Source organism: Rattus norvegicus, chromosome 8, assembly GCF_021556685.1.
Source record: "Rattus norvegicus strain SHRSP/BbbUtx chromosome 8, alternate assembly SHRSP_T2T, whole genome shotgun sequence".
NCBI lineage: Eukaryota > Metazoa > Chordata > Mammalia > Rodentia > Muridae > Rattus > Rattus norvegicus.
The window spans coordinates 31746403-31767071 of NC_141541.1; the positions used below are offsets into that span (position 1 = coordinate 31746403).

Consider the following 20669-nt stretch of genomic DNA (forward strand, 5'->3'; position numbering starts at 1 on the left):
TGTGGGTAAGTAATAGCTATAAAATTCAGAGATTGACTTAAGGTGGAAGATGATGTCACTGTTGCAAAGGTATGTGCCAGAGCTTATTCTAATGCTGTTTTGACCTTCCTGAAATTTGTCTGTCATTTGTCGATGTTTGTGATTTGGGGCATAATTTTGCTTTATGTAAAATGCATAGGGTGTAATCTAGATATCTTCCTCTCTTCTGTGATAGGTAAACTCTGCTTACAGCATGAAGACCTTGCAAAGAAAAGCATCCCAGCCCTTGTGCGAGAACTTGAAGTCTGTGAGGATGTGGCTGTCCGCAACAATGTCATCATTGTGATGTGTGATCTTTGTATCCGGTACACTGTCATGGTGGACAATTATATTCCCAATATTTCCATTTGCCTGAAGGATTCAGACCCGTTCATCCGAAAGCAGACACTGATCTTGCTTACCAACCTCTTACAGGTATGTACAGGAGTCAGAATTCTCCTTTTCTGCTCTACCATTGCTGGGTTAAGGGACTATTCAGTTAACAATGGGAAATGTGCTTGCTGTGTTAGAGAATTCAAAGACGATTGTCCTCGTTTCTGGTTTAACGTTCAGTGCTCACTGGCGTATTTGCACAGCAGTCTAGGGCAGCAGTGCAGTTCTGCATCAGCAGTTCTGCAGAGGGAAGTGCTCGGAGACAGGTGACTGCAGTCCTGGCCCCACTGCTCTTGACCACATCCGAGTGCTTAAGTCCTAATGGCTCCTGCCTCACGGTGTAGATCATATTTGGAACGCACTGTCTTCCAGCATTGCTGCAAGGGTCCAGTGAGCTATCAGTCTGTTTTCAGTCTGTGAAATGTCTTGAACTACAGAGCTATATAGAGCATTTGGTAGCTCTGTGTACGTTCAGAACTTGTGTATAGGCTATAACAAGAAAGAAGGATTTGATTATTTAAAAAGAAGGTATTCACTAGCTTATATATCTATCCTACAGATTCATAAGGTCATCTCATTGTGCATTACATACCTTACGAAGGCACCAGTTGATCTGCCATTAAAGCCATGTTCTTTGTGTAATTTTTTTTGTAATGTAGATTTGATAAGTTTTCCCCCAAATATTCCTCTATGTGCTTTCAAGGCTGTTAGGAAGCAGATACCATCTAGCCAGACTCGGGTCTCGATGGACCAGTAGCCAGCAGGTGTGGGGTGCTACATAAAGGAAAGCCAACAAATGTCTGCGTAACTTGGTGTGTATAGAGTTTGCATAGTGAAGCTCATCCTGAAGTGTGCTGTTTTTCTCCTTGTACAGGAGGAATATGTGAAGTGGAAGGGCTCTCTGTTCTTCCGATTTGTCAGCACTCTGGTAGACTCACACCCAGACATTGCCAGGTAATCTTGCCTCCGGGTGTCAGACAGCACAACAATTTCCCTAATATCTGGTATGCACTGTCTTTCCTTTCAGAGTAGTCTACAGTTTGTTTGGGATTTGGTAAGCTTCTAATAACTACCAGAAAATCTTAAAATACTAACTGCTGGAGCAGATCTTACAGATGCATGTTTTGGGAGCAAACCAAGCAGGCTGGTAACTACATAAGCTCAGCTTTAGCTCTACTGTGCGCCGACACTGGGCCCTCACTAAGGGGTGACGAGCACTCTGTGTCCTGTCAGTCAAACTGCAAGCATGGAAGGCATTAAGTAGTGACTCTCCTAATGATTGCTCGATCAAAAAAAGGTTAGTTTTGACAAAGAGATTCAACTTTCTTTTCAGTTCAGAAATGATCAGGGAGAGAGTCTAGGAACCAAGAGTGGATGCATAGTGAGAAATGCACCGTGCACATTGCAAAGGCTCCTTGGAAAAGGGTGTTTCTTGAGAATTGGAAGGGAGAAGTGTTACTTTGCCATTTTGTAATTCTTATCCATGTATTTTCCTTTTGAAGACTTATTTTCAAGGGGTTTGGAGATGCTCTGATAGCCTTTGCTACTCCAGATTATACTGGATGAATAATTATTTTTAAAGCAAATCTTCAGTTGAAAAACAGGATGCTCAGTGCTGCAACAGAAGCCTCCACAGCAGGCGAAAGGTCTTCACAGAGTTCATTAACTATAAATAGCTTGTGATAATGGCTTCCTCTGGTTCTAAATTTGGCCACTGATAATTTAGTCTGCTTTCTGTAGAAGAATTTCTGTTAAGTTCTTTTGGTGTAATTTTGAAAGGAGGAACATTTCACATAACAAAGTAGCAGAGAATTAACCTTCTAATTAATACTGTCTAGGGCCAGAAGCAGAAAAGCTGGGTCCACTAGCTTCTTCTTGGTGTAGTCGGGGAAGGATGAGATGTGCCAGTTCTGAGTGACTTCAGTGTGCTCTCATAGGCCCCTTGTGGCCAGCAGTCTTCATGGTCTGTAGTCCAGGCCTGGCAGAAGTGCTCAGAATGCCTTCCAGTGATGACCCGAGGATGCGGTGCTGTCTGTCTAACCTGTATTTCCACCTTTTCTCTTAGTTTTATCAGCTCCCATATAAGCATGTTTAAAAGATAAGTTTTAACACAATTTAAACATTTTATAGTCTACATACATGTTGAAATATCACATGGTTCCCCATAAATATGTACAACATATATGTCTTGAAAACCATACAAAATATATTTAAAGACGAGCATTAATCAGTGTGCATAATGTTTACATAGAAGGTGTGAATCCAGATTCTCAGGGCATGGGTCAGAAGGAAATTCGGTCAGATAGAGTCTGACAGTAGTCTACAGTTTGTTTGGGATTTGGTAAGCTTCTAATAACTACCAGAAAATCTTAAAATACTAACTGCTGGAGCAGATCTTACAGATGCATGTTTTGAGAGCAAACCAAGCAGGCTGGTAACTACATAAGCTCAGCTTTAGCTCTACTGCGCGCCGACACTGGGCCCTCACTAAAGGGTCAGTCAGATAGAGATGCTGTATTCTGGTGAAACAATTAGCACTTTTAGGACCTTGGTATTCTCACTGAAGGTTTTATTATATGTCATCTCTTTCTTCTGTGTGTTTGTGTTGGGTTTATGTGCCACAGCACACATGTGGAGGACAGAGGACTCTCAGAGGTTACTTGTCTCCTTTCACTGTGTGGCTCATCAGCTTTGCTGGCAGGCCCTTTAACCATCTCACCGGCCCCAAAATCTTTGCGATTTATTCAGATTTATCTCTACAATCTGGGTTTAAACCATGACTTAAAAGTGGACAGGAGTTTCTTCTCTCAGAAAAGCTTATATCTATATATGCTAGACCCATGGTCAGGCCTGTTTGCTTATATAATGGATTAGTTTCTCCATGTGTTTCTGCCAAGTCAGAATTTACCAAGAGTAGTTAGTCTGTTGAATATATTTTTGGTCCAGTTGGATTTCCTACAGATTCTAGTATGAGGAAACTGAGGAAGGAAAATGAGGGATGGACTCTGAAGCCCAGGGCCTCATACATGTTCTGTAAGTGTTCTGCCACTGGCAGACATCCCAGCATATCTTTAACAGGGCCATAAAAAAACAAATTTTAAAGCTAAAAAATAGTATGATAATATCTTCTCTGTGCAGTAGAAAGTGGTCTTTGTGTACTCACAGAATGGTAGCAAGTAAGAAGCACACTGTTCAATAGGCAGTTGCTGCAAAAGTCCAAACAAAATATAACTGAGAAAGGAAAGGAAAGGAAGGAAAACCAAGGGTGTCTTGGCTTGGGACACAATAAACTCCACTCCAAGAGAGTTCAGTGAAGCTGCAGAACCAATGGAATGGGAGGGGCTGTCCAAACAGCCGAAGGGTAGGCAGGGTGTGTACAGGGAAGCGCTTAGATTCAGTGCAGTGACATAGTCTATGGCATGTTCACAGAGAGGTGGCATGAAATACAGACGTGGGGCTCTGTGGGTGAAGAAGTTGGGAAAATGGCAGGTGTGCAAAACAGTTGGGTGCCTAATAATGAGCATTGAAGGTCCTGAGTCATGGTTTGGGAAAATATCAAACTAACACAGTACTGGTAAACAGGAGAGGCTCTGGTGCTGTACCCAGTTGCCACCTCCCCATCCATGCCTTGCCTCCACCTTTCTTGAGCCTAAATTTAAGTTTCTTTTAATTTTTCAGCAAACAAAAAAGTTAGAACCTTTTCTCCAGAGTATCAGGACTGAAACGTGCTGTCTTGGTAAAGCCTGGGGTAGACGGAGCATCTAGATTAGACACGATGCACTGACTGATTGCAGCTTCTCCTAATGGAAGGAAGGCGTCGTGGCAGCTTTCATGCCTACATGCCTGCATGTGCACCGTTATGTGCAGGCTTCTGTGAACATGCAGACTGTATGTGACAGTTAAACACATGTACCTAGTGGTAACTCACCCTCGGTTATCTCTGCCGTTCTGAATTCCCACCCTAAACCCCCAGAAGACCAGTGTTTGTCCCGAGATCAGTTAAAGCAACCTCTCTTCTTACTGATGAATTAACAGATTGAAAATTTTGAGTTCAGATCTGACGGGAAAGTTCAGGTTGACACAAGAACACTGCTGCAGTAGATTGACCATAAAAGACCACAGAGGGCAAATTCTTATTCTTCATTTCCTTGGGAGATTTGTTCTCCATTTAATGGTTTTCACCATTCTGGTCACATGTGGTTTACCAGAACTCCCTCTCACGTTGTGATCTTTGCCTTTCAAATGCAGATTTCTAGATGAAACAGTCTGTAAAGAATAACATGGAGCCAAGCATGATAACTCAAGCTTGTAATCCCAGCACTCAGGAAGTGGAAACAGAATCAGGAGTTCAGCTGTTGACCGAGGTCAAGGTGAACGTGGGCTACTTGAGACCCTGCCTCAAAAAAGGAGAGTGCATTAAAAACTCAGGGATGACAGATGTTTAAAGCAGACCTTAAGTGAAAATTTCCCAGGAACTTTCTTTTGTTATACAAAGCTGTGTTTGATTTCGTATGTGAAGGTCATCCTAAACAGAACCAGGGTCCCTCTAATTCTTTCCTACAGCTCCTTTCATCCTTCTGGCCAGTTTCCATTCTTTCATGATACTTAGCAACCTGCAGAAACACTCTACCAGGGGCCTGATAGCCGCCACACTTACCTAGGACACGGAGTGGGTGCCAACGACCAAAGAAAAGCACATCTACCCAACAGAGACTAAACCAAATATCCATGCAACAAACAGTTCAGTCGTTCTTACTCTAGATGCCTCCAGAGCAAAGTCACAAGCCTGAGCGGCCACGACCGTTGGCCTCCTCCAGAAGCCAGCAATCCTGTTTGCAGTAAGCCCTGAGAAAAGCAATTTAGCTGCAACAGACGACAAGGACTTCAAAATAGTAATTTTACATATGTTCTAGGACCTTAAAGAGGATACAGATAAATGCCTTAATGAAGACCATGAAAACATATACAGTTGATGAAATAGTGAAAACAATTCAAGACCTGAAAATAGAATTTAATAAAGAAATAAAGTCACTAAAGAAAACCCAAAGTGAAATAAAACTGGAAATGGAAACCTCAAGACGCCAAACAAAAACCTCGGAGGTAAGCCTCACCTCGGAGGTAAGCCTCACCTCAGAGGTAAGCCTCACCAACAGCTTAAAAGATGGAAGAAAGGATTTCAGGTCTTGAAAACAAGATGAAGAAATGGATAGCTCAGTCAACGAAAATGTACTTGGGAGGCGGGGGGAGAAATCCAGGACAACCTCTCCAGGATGTGTAAAAGACCAAATCTATGAGTAACTGAGGACAGCAAAGAAGCGCAGGCCAAAGCCACAGAATATTTTTATCAGAATCAGAGAAGAAAATTTCCCCCAACCTAAAGAAGGCAGTGCCTATCAGGGTACAAGAAACATACAGAACACCAAGTATACACTGGACCAGAAGAGAAATTCCCCACAACACGTAATAAAACACAGAATATATAGAACAGAGAAATGGCATTGACATTAAACACTTCAAGGGAAAAAGCCAAGTTGTATATAAAGACAGGCCTATTAGAATAACGCCTGCCTTTTCAACAGAAACTCTGAAATCCAGAGGTCCTAGGTCTATGTTCTACAAACTGAGAAACCACAGATGCCAGCCCAGACTACCAAACCCAGAGAAACTATTCGTCACAATCAACAGAGAAAGAAAAAACACTCCACAATAAAAACAAACTTAAGCAATTTCTGTCCACCAGTCCAGTATACAGAAGACACAAAAAGGAAAACTTCTACCTGAAGAGAAGTTAACTACACCCAAGAGGACACAATAAATAAATAGATAATCCCAGACCAGTAAATCAAAGGGAGTGGGGGTGGGGCAGTTCTCACCACCACAACAAATAGCCAGAAACATTGCTCATTAGTAACTCTGTTAATGGACTTAGTTTCCCAAATAAGAAGACACACACTAACAGATTGGATTAGAAGAAAAGATCCTCCTTTCTGCTGCATCCAAGAAGCATGCCTCACATCAAGGACAGACACCATCTCAGGCTAAAAGGGTCGAAAAGGGTTTTTCAAGAAAATGGACCCAAGAAGCAAACAAACATAGTTATTTTAACATCTGTCAAAATAAACTTCAAACTGAAACTGATTAAAAGCGGTAGGAAAGGACACTACATAGGTCATTAAAGGAAAAATCCAGCATAGGATATTGCAGGTCTAAATATTTATACACAAAAGTAAGAGCACCCAAGTTCATAAAAGAAACACTACTACAACTAAAATCACATGTTGACCTTAACACAGTGTAATGGATGACTTTAATACCCAACACTCTCTGATAAACAGACCATTCAGATAAAAACTAAACAGAGATGCCCATCATAAATTAAAAGGACCTGGCAGATATTTTCAGAACATTTCACTGAAATCCTAGATAATATACTTCTTCAGCCTCTCACTAAACTTTCTCCAAAGTTGACCACATATTAGGACCTAGAGCAAGTCTCAACAGATACTAGAAAAGTAGGATAACCCCCACATCCTATCTGACCACCATGGATTAAAACTTGATATCAACAACAGAAGTAGCAGAAAATGTACAAACTCAAGGAAACTGAAAAATTACTGCTGACTGAAAACTGAACCAAGAAGTAAAGGAATTACAAACTCTTAGAATTGAATGAAAATGAGAACACAATATACCAAAGCCTATAGGACAGCCAAATTAACCAAAAGACAGAGTCATTAATAAAGTTAGAGATTAGAGAGGAAATATCACAGTAGACACTGAGAAAATTCATAGAATCGTAAAATGTATTTTAACAATCTGTTCCACCACACTTGAAAACATTTTTAAAAATGGACAGACAGACAGATATAGCCTAAATCAAGATTAAAAAGTAAACAGGTCCACAATCCCTAGGGAATAGCAGTAATTTTAAAACATCCCAACACAGTTCTCAGCGCCTGCATACGTGGTGGCTCACAGCCATCTGTAATGGGATCTGATTGCCTCCTCTGGTGTATGTGAAGACAGAGCACTCATATACATTAGATGGATACGTATATGCATGCACGCATGTATAGATAGATAGAAGGTGTGGCCCTGTATAGCCGAAAAGCTTCTTTATGGCAAAGGATACCATCATTCAAGCAAAGTAACAGCCTAAAGAACAGGAGGGGGTGGGAGGGTCTTTACACTTTATATATCTGATAGAGCCTTAGTGTCTACAATATACAAATCATGTCAATTTTAAAACGGGCAACAGAACTAATCAGAGAGTTCTCAAAAGATAAAGCACAAATGACCAAGAAACACTTAAATGTTCTTAACCATCAGAGAAATGCAAATTAAAACTACTTTGTGTGGGGAGAGGGGAACACTTACTCATTGCTGATAGGAGTGCAGACTGACTTAGCCTCTATGAAAACCAGTGTGGTGCTGCCTTGAGAATTGTTATACCTCAGGATCCACCTTCATTAGACATACAGCCAAAGAACTCAGTCTGACCACGGCGATCTTACTCGCTAGCTCCCATTGCTGCTCTAGTTCTAATAGCCAGAGTTTAGAAACACCCTAGCTGTCCATCAACTGATGAGTCAGTCATGAAACTGCAGTACATTTACACAAAGGAATATTACTCAGCTGTTGAAAATTACGAATTTGGCAGGTAAGTGGGTGAAACTAGGAACAGTCGTCCTGAGTGAGACGACCCAGACCAGAGTGTGTGTGTGTGTGTGTGTGTGTGTGTGTGTATCATGTTACTTCTTAAGCATGGCTAGTAGCTTTTAAGCTTTCCACGTCTGTGCTACCAGCTGAATAAGCACAGACGTTAGCTAACTAGTAAAGGATGGCAGGGGAGCAGGGACAAGGCCATCTCCCAGGAAAGGGGCAAAACAGAATGTAGTATTATGGAGAGATAACAGGGCAATTAGAATAACAGGATTGGGGGAGGGGTATGAAAGAACAGGATAAAGGAAGGAATATGGGGAGGGACAACTAACACTAAAGGCCCTCTGAAAAGCCGTGTGGAAACCTACTTCTATAGAAGTTTCCTAAAACATACGTGTATATGAAAGGAATTTAAATGGAGTCACCATATTATGGCAGAAACAATACCAAAAACTGAAATCCTCAGTTCCAGGAATAGGTTACAACTTGTGGAGTCCTTGGCTAAAGGCCTCCCATGGGCTTCCTCAACCATCATAGAGTATTGCCAGTTCTGTCAGTTGTTCTTACAGTCCTGATGCTAAGACCCTATTGCTGAGAACTGGACAAGCGTGGGAAAGTCCAGCTGGTACCCGGCTAGACTCTTCACTCCTGCTGACTCATGAAGTCATGGTACTGAAGGTACTCTGATTGCTGCTGCCATTGTCACTCAGCTACAGGCCCTGCAGTCTACAGTGACCTGCCCACAGGGTACCATGACTCAGATACAGTGGCACAAATGTTGCCGGGGTACTCAACTACTTGTCTAAAACTAGACTTAAGACCCATACACAAGATAGAACCCATACCTGACATTGGTAAAGTGACCAAGAACCTGAGACCAGTTAGGTTAATGGGCCCAGGGGATATCCTAATCCTGTTGTTCTGCTAAGGGAAAATAAGAATCAGATGACTCTTTATGACATAGTACTCTACCCATAGATGAGTGCCTCGCTCAGCCCTCCCCAGAGAAGCTTCTTGTAGAAGATGATAATTAACATAGAGTAGAGACTTTGGACTTCTCAGTCCTAAATGGACTCCAACCCTAAGGCTCGGGAAGCTACATGGAAGGAAGGGAGAAAGCTTGCAGGAGCCAGAGGTCATGGATGACTTCAAGGAAAGAGTGTCCTCCAGATGAACTCTCAGAGACTATGGCAACACGCACAAGACTCTAGCATTAAGAAGGGGAGTGGGCACAGTCCCAGCCCTAACCAAGAAGCTTTGCCATCAACACTGCCAGGAGAGGGAGCGTCAGTGGGTATCTCAGCTGGACCCAGGGCAGGCCCATGCTCTTGGGGTAGTTGACCAATAAATACAAAACCACTCCACATGCCTTTTGTTTTTGTTTTCTTGCTTTTTTAGGGGGTCAAATGAAAGAAATTGAAGTTTGGTTGGTAGGGAAGTGGGGAGGAGGATCTGGGGGGAGTGGGAGAGGGAAATAAATAATATGATCAAAATACATATCATATGAAAAATTATTTTGTACTTGGCACCATTTTTAGAAAACATTAAAAAAAAAAAAAAGGTTATCCTGATACCTTATTTCCTAGGCAGTACCTGATTTTCCCCTACAGAACTTTTAAAACTAAGCTTTTTTGCATCATGGTATGTAAGCTCCCTGTTCTGAACTTTAATTGATAATGTGTAATACAAACCAGTTAGATTCTCAGTCTGAGGAAAAACAACTTGGAAAAGTCAGTTTCCAGCAATGCTAATGCCTTCTAAAGCCAAGTACAGGACTTGAACAATCAGCCTTGACTCTGCTACCCAGGACCAGCTGGCTGGTGCTCCTGGGTAGGTGGGAATCATGGCTGAGCTATACAGTGAAACTAAAGCTCTGTTCCTGACAGACTGAATCACAGCAAGCCCTGCCTCTCCTGGGTCCCCTTAGCAAGTCTTGGTGTTCATTCATTGCTATTGTGGTAACACAGAAATGATCATGTAAGCAGCAGCTGACAGTCGGGCTTCGGAAGCCATTAGAAGTTTGTCCTTCATTTTTGTGTAGTCCCACATGGTATTTGTCAAGCGTGTGGCATTGTATACAGCTAGAATACTTCCAGCTTTGGAGCCTCAGGTGCAAGGAACGTGCCCAGGACTTGTTGGTGATTTCAAAACTTGGGGACAGTCATTGATTCTCTGGAGAGTGGTTGCTTCCTGGCCCAATAGTAAAGCCCCTCTTAGCAGTATTCTTAGGAAAGGTTCGAGTATTAAATAGTAAAGCTCCTCTCAGCAGTATTCTTAGGAAAGGTTCGAGTATTAAATAGTAAAGCTCCTCTCAGCAGTATTCTTAGGAAAGGTTCGGGTATTAAAGTGGGTTTCGCTCAACATTGTGGGCAACAAGTTAAGTTGGAGTGAGAAGACGCATGCTCGTTTTCAGGTAACCATTATCTTAGCACTAGCCATGAGGACCCAGGCCTCTGCCTGAAAGAGTTTTGGAGAAGTTGGTTGGGTATTTCTATCAGAAGAATATATAGCTGGATAGTATTTGAATTTGAAATAAAATCTGATAGAACAGAATAGAGAAGTGGTCCAGCAGGTAAGACTGTACTTGCAGAGGACACAGTTCTGTTCCTTGGCTCCAGAGATTCCAAAACCCTTTTCTGGCCTCCTGAGGCTACACATCTGTAACATGTGGACATACCCATACACACTCACATGCATACACTTAAAGTAACAGTAAGCAAAAAACTGATGAAGAAGGCATTTTTACAGCCCCTAGCTTTGATCTGAAACACTGAGCGTGGACAGACAAAGCATGCAACATCTGTATTTCGCGTTCTGTGCTTTTCTGTGTGGTAGACTGACGGTGACAGTGAGTCTCCTGCCTCTCTCCTTTGCAGCCTTGGGGAGTTCTGCCTGGCTCACTTGTTGCTGAAGAGGAACCCTACCATGTTTTTCCAGCACTTCATTGAGTGCATATTCCACTTCAACAGCTATGAGAAGCATGGGCAGTATAACAAGTTTTCCCAGTCGGAGAGGTGAGTGAGTGAGTGCCTGGGTGAGGTCTCAATGTCTCAGGAAGAGCTTCAGTAAGGCTCCGGAGTGCTGCCGTGTCCTGTGCACAGGTTAGACACTGGCATCGTATGATGTCTGCTTCAGTGCTCATTAGTTTTCTTGGCAGGATGACAAAAGATAATGCCTGTAATGACACCGGAGCCTCTCAGCGTCCTTGTCATACAACTTTGAGGCTGCTGTATTTGAATCTTGGTCACCTATATCCACACAAGCAGTAATACTGTCCTGTTCTGCCCCAGGGGGAAGCCACTGTTTTTGCTAAAGGGAAAGACAAACAAGGAGAAGCGAATGAGAATCTACAAGTTTCTTCTTGAGCACTTCACAGATGAGCAGCGATTCAATGTCACTTCCAAGATCTGTCTTAACATTTTGGGTATGTCTGGTGTCTTTGAGATGGATGTGTTCTTAAAATACTGTGTCGATGATAGCACAGTAGGGCCATACAAAAGACATGTCTGTTTCGTCTGTCTTGGCGTCAGTTGTGTCTCTTAGAACCCTGTAACAGGGCTGTCACATCCCTAGTTCTGTGAATTCTTTCCCCCTCTGGGCCAAGGGTCTCTCAGAGGCTGGTCCTGTGTTCCCTCAGCGTGCTTCACGGATGGCGTCCTGCCCGTGGACATGGAAGCCAGCGAGCTGCTCTCCGATACCTTTGACATCCTCAGCTCTAAGGAGATCAAACTATTGGCAATGAGAGCGCAGGCATCCAAGGAGCTCCTGGAGGAAGATGACGTGGCTCTGGCGAATGTGGTCATGCAGGAGGCCCAGATGAAGATTATCTCGCAGGTGTGTGCCCTCTGCTGCTCCTCAGTGTGGTTTGGGCACCGAGTCCTGGAGCCACTCTTGCCACCGCTCTACTCAGCTGGTTGTGGTTCTTAAGTCTCTGCCTCTACCCACAGCTCCTCCCATGAGTGTGTCTGCTTGCCTGCCTGGGTGTGCCATGGTGTCTCAAATTTACTGTCAGAACTGAATTAATCATTTCTCCTTGCTTGGTTTCTTCTCCCAGTTTGTTGCAGAGAGTGGAACAATTATATACCAAAGGTATATGCACCCAAAAGTTCTCTTTAGATAGTTTGTGATACAACCAAAGGCAGAAGAGGAGTCTGGCATGCAAAGAGTATGTTTGAGTTGACCAAAGATGTCAAATTAGAAATTCAGTGAATCGAACAACCGAGGCGCCACAGCCCTCTGCAGGCTCCACGGCCTTGTTCCTCATTTGGTTTGTATTTCCCACCTGATCCCTGCAGTCTTCTGATCCTAAGGAAATGGATTTTGATCACACGCAATCCAACAAGATCCAGATCTTGTCTGTTTTGCTTGCATGCCAGTCTCTTGCCTTTCTGGTGATTGTTTCTCTAAGCCTGTGGCATTTCCTGTCAGCACCCTTTCTGTCTCTGTTTTTTCTCTTGCCAGAGAAGTCTCTTCAACACAATTATTCTCTGTTATATACTGAAAATGGCTGCTGAGGCAGCAAGAGACTTCCAGGGGTGGATTGTACTTTGTGAAGGCTCATGGAATTTTTCTATTAAAGGTGGTAACAGTTGGGGCTGGAAAAAAGGCTCCGCAGTTTCGAGCGCTTGCTGTGCAGCTCCCTCAATAGCTTCTCACATGGGAACTCACAGTGGCTTTAACTCGGGTTCCAGGGACTCTGCTGTACTTCTCATTTCTGCAGGCTCCCGTTTGCATGTGGTGCACACATAGTCTCTTAGGCACACATACTTACAGGAAGTAATTGTTTACTTTTGTAAAGAAAGGTAAGTGTCAGATGTTACATAACTCGATGAGCTACCTTGGCAGTGCTCTGTTACCTTCTGGATTAAATCCAGGTTCTGAGGAGTAGAAAACTGCCTGCCCTCACCTCATTTCATCCCTTTCTCCGCAGATGTGTACTGTTCCATACCTTTTGACACTGCTTCTTCTGTCAAAGTCATTTTTTCAAACTTCTGAATTCTGGGACCCTTCAATACAGTTCCTCATGTCGTGATGACCCCAACCATAAAATTACTTCGTTGCTACTTCACAGCTATAATTTGCTGTCGTTCTGACGTGATGTAAACATCTGAGGTGCAGGCTGTCTGAATGTGAACCCTGCTGGGTTAAGAACCATCGCTCTGAGTGCTCACGGCACACAAACGGCCTTGGTCCATCTAATCCCCACCCATCTAAAGCAACGTCACAGATTCCCCCGCTGCACATCCTTGCCTACTCCTGTCTCTCCCGGGTATCGTTCCTCTCCATCAGTTCCCCAGCCCCTGTCACTTGTCATTTCCCACCATTTACCACAACACACACTGGTTTGGAAACAGTGTAAGGACAGAAACTCTTGATGTCTTTTCTGTATCTCCAGAGGTTAGCATGTGTCTAGGACACAGACTGTGCTTAACAATACATTCGGATACATTTAGGCCACATTTAGTGACAGTGACTACACTTACTGTATTTTCAGGCACATGTTTATTAGCTTGTGTATTCATTTGTTACCCTGTTTTAGGGTCTCTGACCTAAAGCTTCAGAAATGAGTGACATACAATCAAGAAACCCTGTTAGCTTTAAATGAAAAGAAAGAGTACATTTCAGTTTCAGAAAGATAATCTTACATATGTGGGGTAATATAATGAATTATTTTTAATTCTTAGATTTGTTGCACAGTATCTTGGGTACTGATTATTTAAATCACATACCATTGGTTTGTTTGCCTGTTTTTTTTAAAAGGTCTTACCATTTGGCTCAGGTTGTCCTCAAACTCTTGATCTTCCTTCCTCTGCCTCCTGAGTCAGCACAGGATTATAAGGCTTGGTCATCATACCCCGGTACATTATACTTTCAAAAAAACTATACAGAGTTACATAGACATAGTAAAGGCAGACACATGTGTCCATTCATGTATGCATTCAGGAGCACTGGCATACACACACACACACACACACACACACACACACACACACACACACACACGTGCACGCTTACCCAACTACAGATCATTGTCTTTCTACATGCAAGATTATAATGTATCTCTCTGGTGGTCACATGATCAGATTATCTTTCAAAAGCAAGGATACATAGTGGATCAGAGCCCAGGGTCCATCAGGGTTGTGTAGAGATTGAAGCTTTTTGTCAAGTTCTTCAGTGTATTTCTTACTCCTTCTTCTAGTTTAGAACATAGAATTGGTGTTAATATGCATTCTGCTGTGCAGGCCTGTATGTGCTGTGGTGCTTACAGTCTGATAACAAGCCAGGCAAGCTCTTCACTCCCAGTATTCTAGTCAACTGGCAGATGGGCTTCTGTAGCTGCTCGATTTGGTATACTTAAAGAAGTAGATGAAGGAAAAATTAATGTTCAGATGTGTGTGCATTTAATGCATGCTTTTGTGTGTGTTCCTGCAGGTTCAAAAGAGGAATTTCATAGAGAATATTATTCCAATCATCATCTCCCTGAAGACTGTGCTGGAGAAAAATAAGATCCCTGCTTTAAGGGAACTCATGAACTACCTCAGGGTAAATGAGGAACTTGCCCTGTGGGGTTTTCCTCCCAAGCCCCACTGCCCCAGATTCATTGCTTAGTCTAGACAGTGAACGACAAGAACTCGGTGCTAAGAAACCTCGTTTATAGAAATGTACCGAGCAGGCTGCCAAGGGCATTGAGGGACTGAAGTGTGGCCAGAAGTACCACTGAGGTGCTCCGTGTTTCTCAGGCCACTGAGTTTTTAAAGCATATGTTCGTGTTTTGAACCTTCCTTGGGATTATGTTCCAGTCTAAAGATTTTCTCAACTAAAGCTGAGGACAAGACATTGTAAGGATGAGGTGGAAATTGGTCATCATATTTAAAGTTGGCTGTTTGACTTGCAGGCAGGAAGTCCCGGCCCCGTGGCGGTGTCATGCATGCAGGGATAAGGTGTTTTTTTGAGACAGCTCCTGTTGCTGGGTCGTCTGTAAAGCAGAGGACCATGCGAGCTGCAAAGCTGGGACGTGTTTGCTTATAACACAGCTCTGAGCAAAGCCTCGGGCGTCTGACAGAAAGCATTCAGGAAAAAATGGCATATTTTCTCCTTTAATTTAGTAGCTTTTTCTTTGTTCACATTTGGTTTTCTTCAAAAAAAACAAACTTGCCGCTAGCAAGATAGCTCAGCAGATGACGGTGCTCGCCAGAACCCGCACACCACCAGTCAGTTTTCCTCTGACCTAAAAGGGTTTTTTGAAAAATTGGAAAAGCTCCTTAAAGGGCTATAGCGAAATTATCCTAAATATAATTTTTCAGATAGTTTTGCATCCTAAGGAAGATCATATAGGAGAGCTGAGCTCACTTTACAGAGAACATGAGAATTTGGGGGTTTTGTTTTGTTTGTGACATACTCTTCCCCCCCCACCCCACCCCACGCCCCGGGCACCCATGGATAACGTTGCTTTGGACACGAGTCACTTCCAGGCTATACAACCTCTGTGACCTCTACAGGGTCCTCTCCCATGAAGCATGGCAGTCAGACAGGCACCTTCTGGTGGGACCACAGCCGTAAGCAGAAACTAAGTGTCGTGCTCACCTGCCTGTGTGCTCAGTGTCCCAGGAAAATGTCCTGGGACTGAGTGACCTGCAGCAGATCTCCGAGTTTGGGGCTGGGCTGGTCTGTGGAGTAATTCCAGGACAGCCAGAACTACACAGAGAAACTCTCATGACGGGGAGGAAAGGGGCTGCCGTGCGGCTTGGGCGGTCTGCAACTCCTGCCCTCCAGGCTCACCAGCTCTCATTTTGGAGTTGGAGTTGTGCACCATACCAGTAAGGCCTCGCTTTTTATGGAAAAAGGCACTAAAGGATGCTTCTGGGTCTGTTTCAGGAAGTAATGCAGGATTACCGCGATGAGATCAAAGACTTCTTTGCAGTGGACAGACAGCTGGCGTCTGAGCTTGAGTATGACATGAAGAAGTACACTGAACAACTGGCCCAGGAGCAAGCTCTGACGGAGCATGCTAATGCCACCAACGTGCCTGCAGACGGGGACAGGGTCCCCTCCCAGCAGGTGGGGATGGACACACCAGTAGCCCAGTCAACTTTGCCTGGAGAATTGTGGGAATCCTCGGAAAGCAGGAGTTTGTGCCGTGAGCTCCGTAGCCACCTCCTGCACCTCTCCGAGTCTTATGTGTTGTTTCTCCCTGAAGAGCTTATTGTCTGCCAGAGCGTTTCTGAGTATAGCTCACATTCTAGCTTGGGGATTCCAAGTAGATGTGCTGTATTAAAAACTGAGAGACCAGCCTGCCTGGCATCTGTGTGGCTGTCCCTGTGCATTGGCTGTAGAGTGGACTGCCTGTGCACTTCTAGCAAACAGTGATACTCTTGTGCACTCTCCTGATAGGTTGCTCCAGACTTACAAGCTGTACCTGGCGCTGCTGCCGCCGCTGGTGCTGGCCAGGCCGATGCTAACATGCCTCTGCCTCTGGCCCAGAGCCAGCCTTCAGCACCTGGGTCCAGCTTCACACCAACTTTGCCTCCTATATGCGAAAAGGGACCTCTGAAGATAATGTCCAGTACCAGGTAGGGAGCCCACTGAGCCAGCAGCAGCCCCAGTCGTGGCATTCTCACGGCATCTCCACATTCCCACCAGGCCAGAACTGCCTCATCACTAACCCCTCACACCACGAGCCTCCCTGGGGGCTGGAAGAGAAGACGTGGGTGGGAAACGATGCCCCCTGCTGGTCTGACTCGGAGTCAGCTCTGCCATCTTGTCTCTGTAGGCCCATGTCTCTGAGTACCATCGCAATCCTGAATTCAGTCAAGAAAGCTGTTGCGTCTAAGAGCAGGACACGCAGTTTAGGAGCCCTGTCTTTCAACATGGAGAACGGAAGCCCAGAAAATCCCTCCAGCCGTGGTAAGCCTTAGGGTTGACATCAGGTGTATTGAGCATGCACAATTCAAAAGTGAGTCTATGCCTCATTCCAAATGTTTTCTGTTGTCCTGAATTAATTGGAGGTGAGAAAATGGACTTTCCTCTGCTGAGGGGTTTGGGGAATGGTGTGAAGTCAGCGCTCTCCCCACATCACGCCTGTGAGGCATGCAGTGAAAATGCCTCCTAGAGATTTTCAGAACTCTTGTCCCAGTGGCTTTATAGTGTCCCACCTTAAACTGGAAGTCCGGGACTTCTGTTACTGCCCTATTCGTGAAAGCATTGATACTTTCCTATTTTGTATGTAAGTGACACAGTAAAACAGCCTCGTAGGTATAGCCTTGTATGGGAAATTATTTCCAGTGGCAAAGGCCAAAGAAAAAAAGTAATTGAAACACACACGCACACGTGCCTGTACACACACGCGCACACGCATGCACATGTAAAACTTTATATTGCCGAGCTACCAGAACCATAGGTTTGGCCTGAGTTTCCGCCCTGCCGTAGGTCCTGTGCTTGCGGACAGTGCCTGGAGCTTTAACGTTATTCACAATGCTGTCTTCACTTCCCACATGCTCTGTGGGGGTTGCTGTCTGTTCTGTGTGATGCTGCTTTGGGCTTTTGTACTGATAGACGCTTCTGTTTCGTCCTAGCGTCTTCCTTGAGCTTGGAGCAGGAGTCTGAGAGAGCCGTCAAGCGTGTGACTAAAAGGGCGATCAGCACCCCAGAGAGTAAGTAACTAATGGAGTAGGTTAGTGTTCCCAGTCCTTCCCTCCTGTTGGCTGCACAGAAACACTGGTGGCGAACCTTCCTCCTGGTAAACAGGCCTTCCCCTTGGCTGCCGACGCTCACCGGGCTCCTGTCCAAACTGTATGTGTCTCACAGTGACCGTCAGTACTGCATAGAAAATGTATTGAATAGGAAGCACTCACCCCAGTCTTGTGCATGCATTAACTCAGTCCACGTGTGACCACTGTGAACCGAGGGGCAGATGGATCAGATCGTAACCCAACAGTGACACTGTGGAGGTGACCCTCTGCTGCTCTAGGTGTACTGGGAGGTGCTGGTCTGTTTTGCCCTAGCTTGTGGTCAGGTTTGGGCCCTGCATTTATCTTGTGTGTTCTAGGGTTCTGCCCTGGTGACACACCAAGACTACAGGCTCACTGATAAAGATCACTCTCCAGCTATGCTGAGTCTGTGTCTCCTCCTTACTGGGCAGCTGTTCCTAATGTTCTAAGTTAGAACAGTTAGCTTCTTCTCCCTAACCTAATAAAGGCTCTTATTTTGAGGGAATTATTGTTCAGGTAGAGGACCCTTATGTTTGGCACCAGAAGTGTTTGCAGTTTCACATATCTTTAGATTTTTTGAATATTTGCATATATTTAATGAGATATCTTTGTCATGGGACCCAATATTAAACAGAAAATTCATTTATGTCTCATACGAATGTAGTGATATTACTAAAAAAAAATCCCAGCACGGGGTTTTACCCGCCTTACACCATTTATGTTCCCAGATGAAAGACACACACACACACACACACAGCCTTTATATTTTCAAATATGCCTTAGGCAGTGTCTTAGTCGGGGTTTCTATTCCTACAGAAGCACCATGACCAAGAAGCAAGTTGGGGAGGAAAGGGTTTATTCAGCTTACACTTCCACGTTTCTGTTCATCACCAAAGGAAGTCAGGACTGGAACTCAAGCAGAACAGGAGGCAGGAGCTGATGCAGAGGCCATGGAGGGATGTTTCTTACTGGTTTGCTTCCCCTGGCCTGCTCAGCTTGCTCTCTTATAGAACCCAGGACTACAGCCCAGGGATGGCACCACCCACAATGGGCTGGGTCCTCCCCCCTTGATCACAAGTTGAGAAAATGCCTTACAGCTGGGTCTCGTGGAGGCATTTCCTCAACTGAGGCTCCTTTCTCTGTGACAGCTCCAGCTTGTGTCGGGTTGACACACAAAACCAGCCAGTGCAGACAGCAGAGTAACTGGGAGCTGCCTCCCCTCCGTGCTCGTAGAACCTGCCCTCCGAGCAGTAACCGTGAACACTCACTTAGTATGTTTCATCCTTCCATCTGGGCTGCTCTTAGCTCCAATTTGCCAGCCCACAGGGTCACATCTTCTTTACTTCTACCCCACGGTGGCGCTCTCTCTCTCTCCCTCTCTCTCTCTCTCTCGCTCTCTCTCTCGCTCTCTCTCTCTCGCTCTCCCCCTCCCTCCCTCCCTCTCTCGCTCTCTCTTGCTCTCCCTCTCCCTCTCTCTCTCTCCTCTCTCTCCTCTCTCCCCTCTCTCTCTCTCTCTCTCTCTCGCTCTCCCTCCCTCTCTCTCTCTCTCTCTCTCTCTCTCTCTCTCTCTCTCTCTCTCCCCCCTCCCTCCTGCAAGTTCTTCCATGCTTGCTTCTTCCTGCTCCTTCCTCTGTGTCCACCAAAACTCAGCCCCACCTATTTCTCTCCTGCCCAGCTATTGGCTGTTGGCATCTTTACTCACCAATCGAATTAACTGGTTACTCTGTCTTTCCTGTGGATGCTCTCCTCTGTGGAACACCAGTCTTGGGGTCCTAAATTAGCATTACAGTACAAGCAGCATTAGGTCAACACACTACATACGTACCCCCAAATGAAGAGCCTGGAGTGATTTTACACAAAATATACAGTGTGCCTGTGTTTTGACTGTCACCATTGTGTGAGGTCAGGTGTGACTTGATATCAAATTATTGCACTGAAAATAATTCAAATTTTAGGTCATTTCCGGTTTCCAATTTCTACAGTTGGCACTGTTCAGCTTGCACCATTGAGACCACTGCTGCCTGGCTTGCATACTGTGGAGTTGAGCATCTACCTAGAGAATATGCCTTCCATCCCTGCCCCAGCCATGCATGCCAGGGCCCTGTGCCAAGCCACTCTTCCTTGCCTGAGGCCCTCCCCTTCTGATTCTTCACCCAGAATGCCCCTCTCCTTACTTCCTCATGCGGAAAGGCCCCAGGCCTCTTGGCATTGCACCCCACACTCCAGGCTTTGTTATTTCTGCCCTCAATGTTTTTTGCAAGCTGTTTCAACCCCTGTCTTCATAAGCCTAGCCACAGAGCACCAGGATACATGTCCCAGAGATCTGTTCAAATACACCAGATTGCAGCCTCTGGGCTCCTTGAGCTTCTCGGTCAGTTTGGTTCCGGTGATTGTGAGATGAGAACAGAGCTTCCATTCTGCAGCCGGGATGAGGCACGTGTGCCTGAAGCCCACATACTTTCCCACCATATCACATGGATTCTGGCTACTTGCCATGGGGTTAGCTTGTGGTGCTTTGGTCTTAGGGGATTTGAGAGGCCACACCTAATTGCCATGCAGGAAGGACCCCCTCCCCCTTTAAGGCAGACACAAATGAACAGAATTCCCACCCTACATTTCCTTAGATAACTGGATTGTGGCCGTTTTGACAGTACGACAGTAACTTTGGTTTATTGGGTACCAGCAGGTATGACGTTACATATGTAAAATTGTCGTCCTCTTTCAGAGCGGCTTTTATGATGAGTGTTCTGCTCAGGGTAACCAAGTGCTTCTATTTTGGCAGTGAGGTACCATATGCTGTAGAAGCAGCACACATGTGCCTCAGCGTTCGTCTCCCATGAGTCTCTGGTCTCAGTCTGTGGTTGGTTTCCTGGCAGCATGTGTTGCTTA

At 44.9% G+C, this 20669-nt stretch overlaps 1 protein-coding gene across 1 annotated transcript in view; it reads left to right on the forward strand.

Moving 5' to 3' along the window:
- Ncapd3 (non-SMC condensin II complex, subunit D3) overlaps nt 1-20669 on the forward strand; it is a 69251-nt gene that overhangs the window by 45127 nt on the left and 3455 nt on the right. The window contains exons 24-33 of the mRNA NM_001034000.1: nt 215-453; nt 1286-1365; nt 10950-11087; nt 11364-11497; nt 11711-11907; nt 14506-14616; nt 15949-16131; nt 16465-16643; nt 16844-16977; nt 17646-17723. Of these exons, the coding sequence (NP_001029172.1) occupies nt 215-453; nt 1286-1365; nt 10950-11087; nt 11364-11497; nt 11711-11907; nt 14506-14616; nt 15949-16131; nt 16465-16643; nt 16844-16977; nt 17646-17723 (1473 nt within the window). The remainder of the gene's footprint in view (nt 1-214; nt 454-1285; nt 1366-10949; nt 11088-11363; nt 11498-11710; nt 11908-14505; nt 14617-15948; nt 16132-16464; nt 16644-16843; nt 16978-17645; nt 17724-20669) is intronic.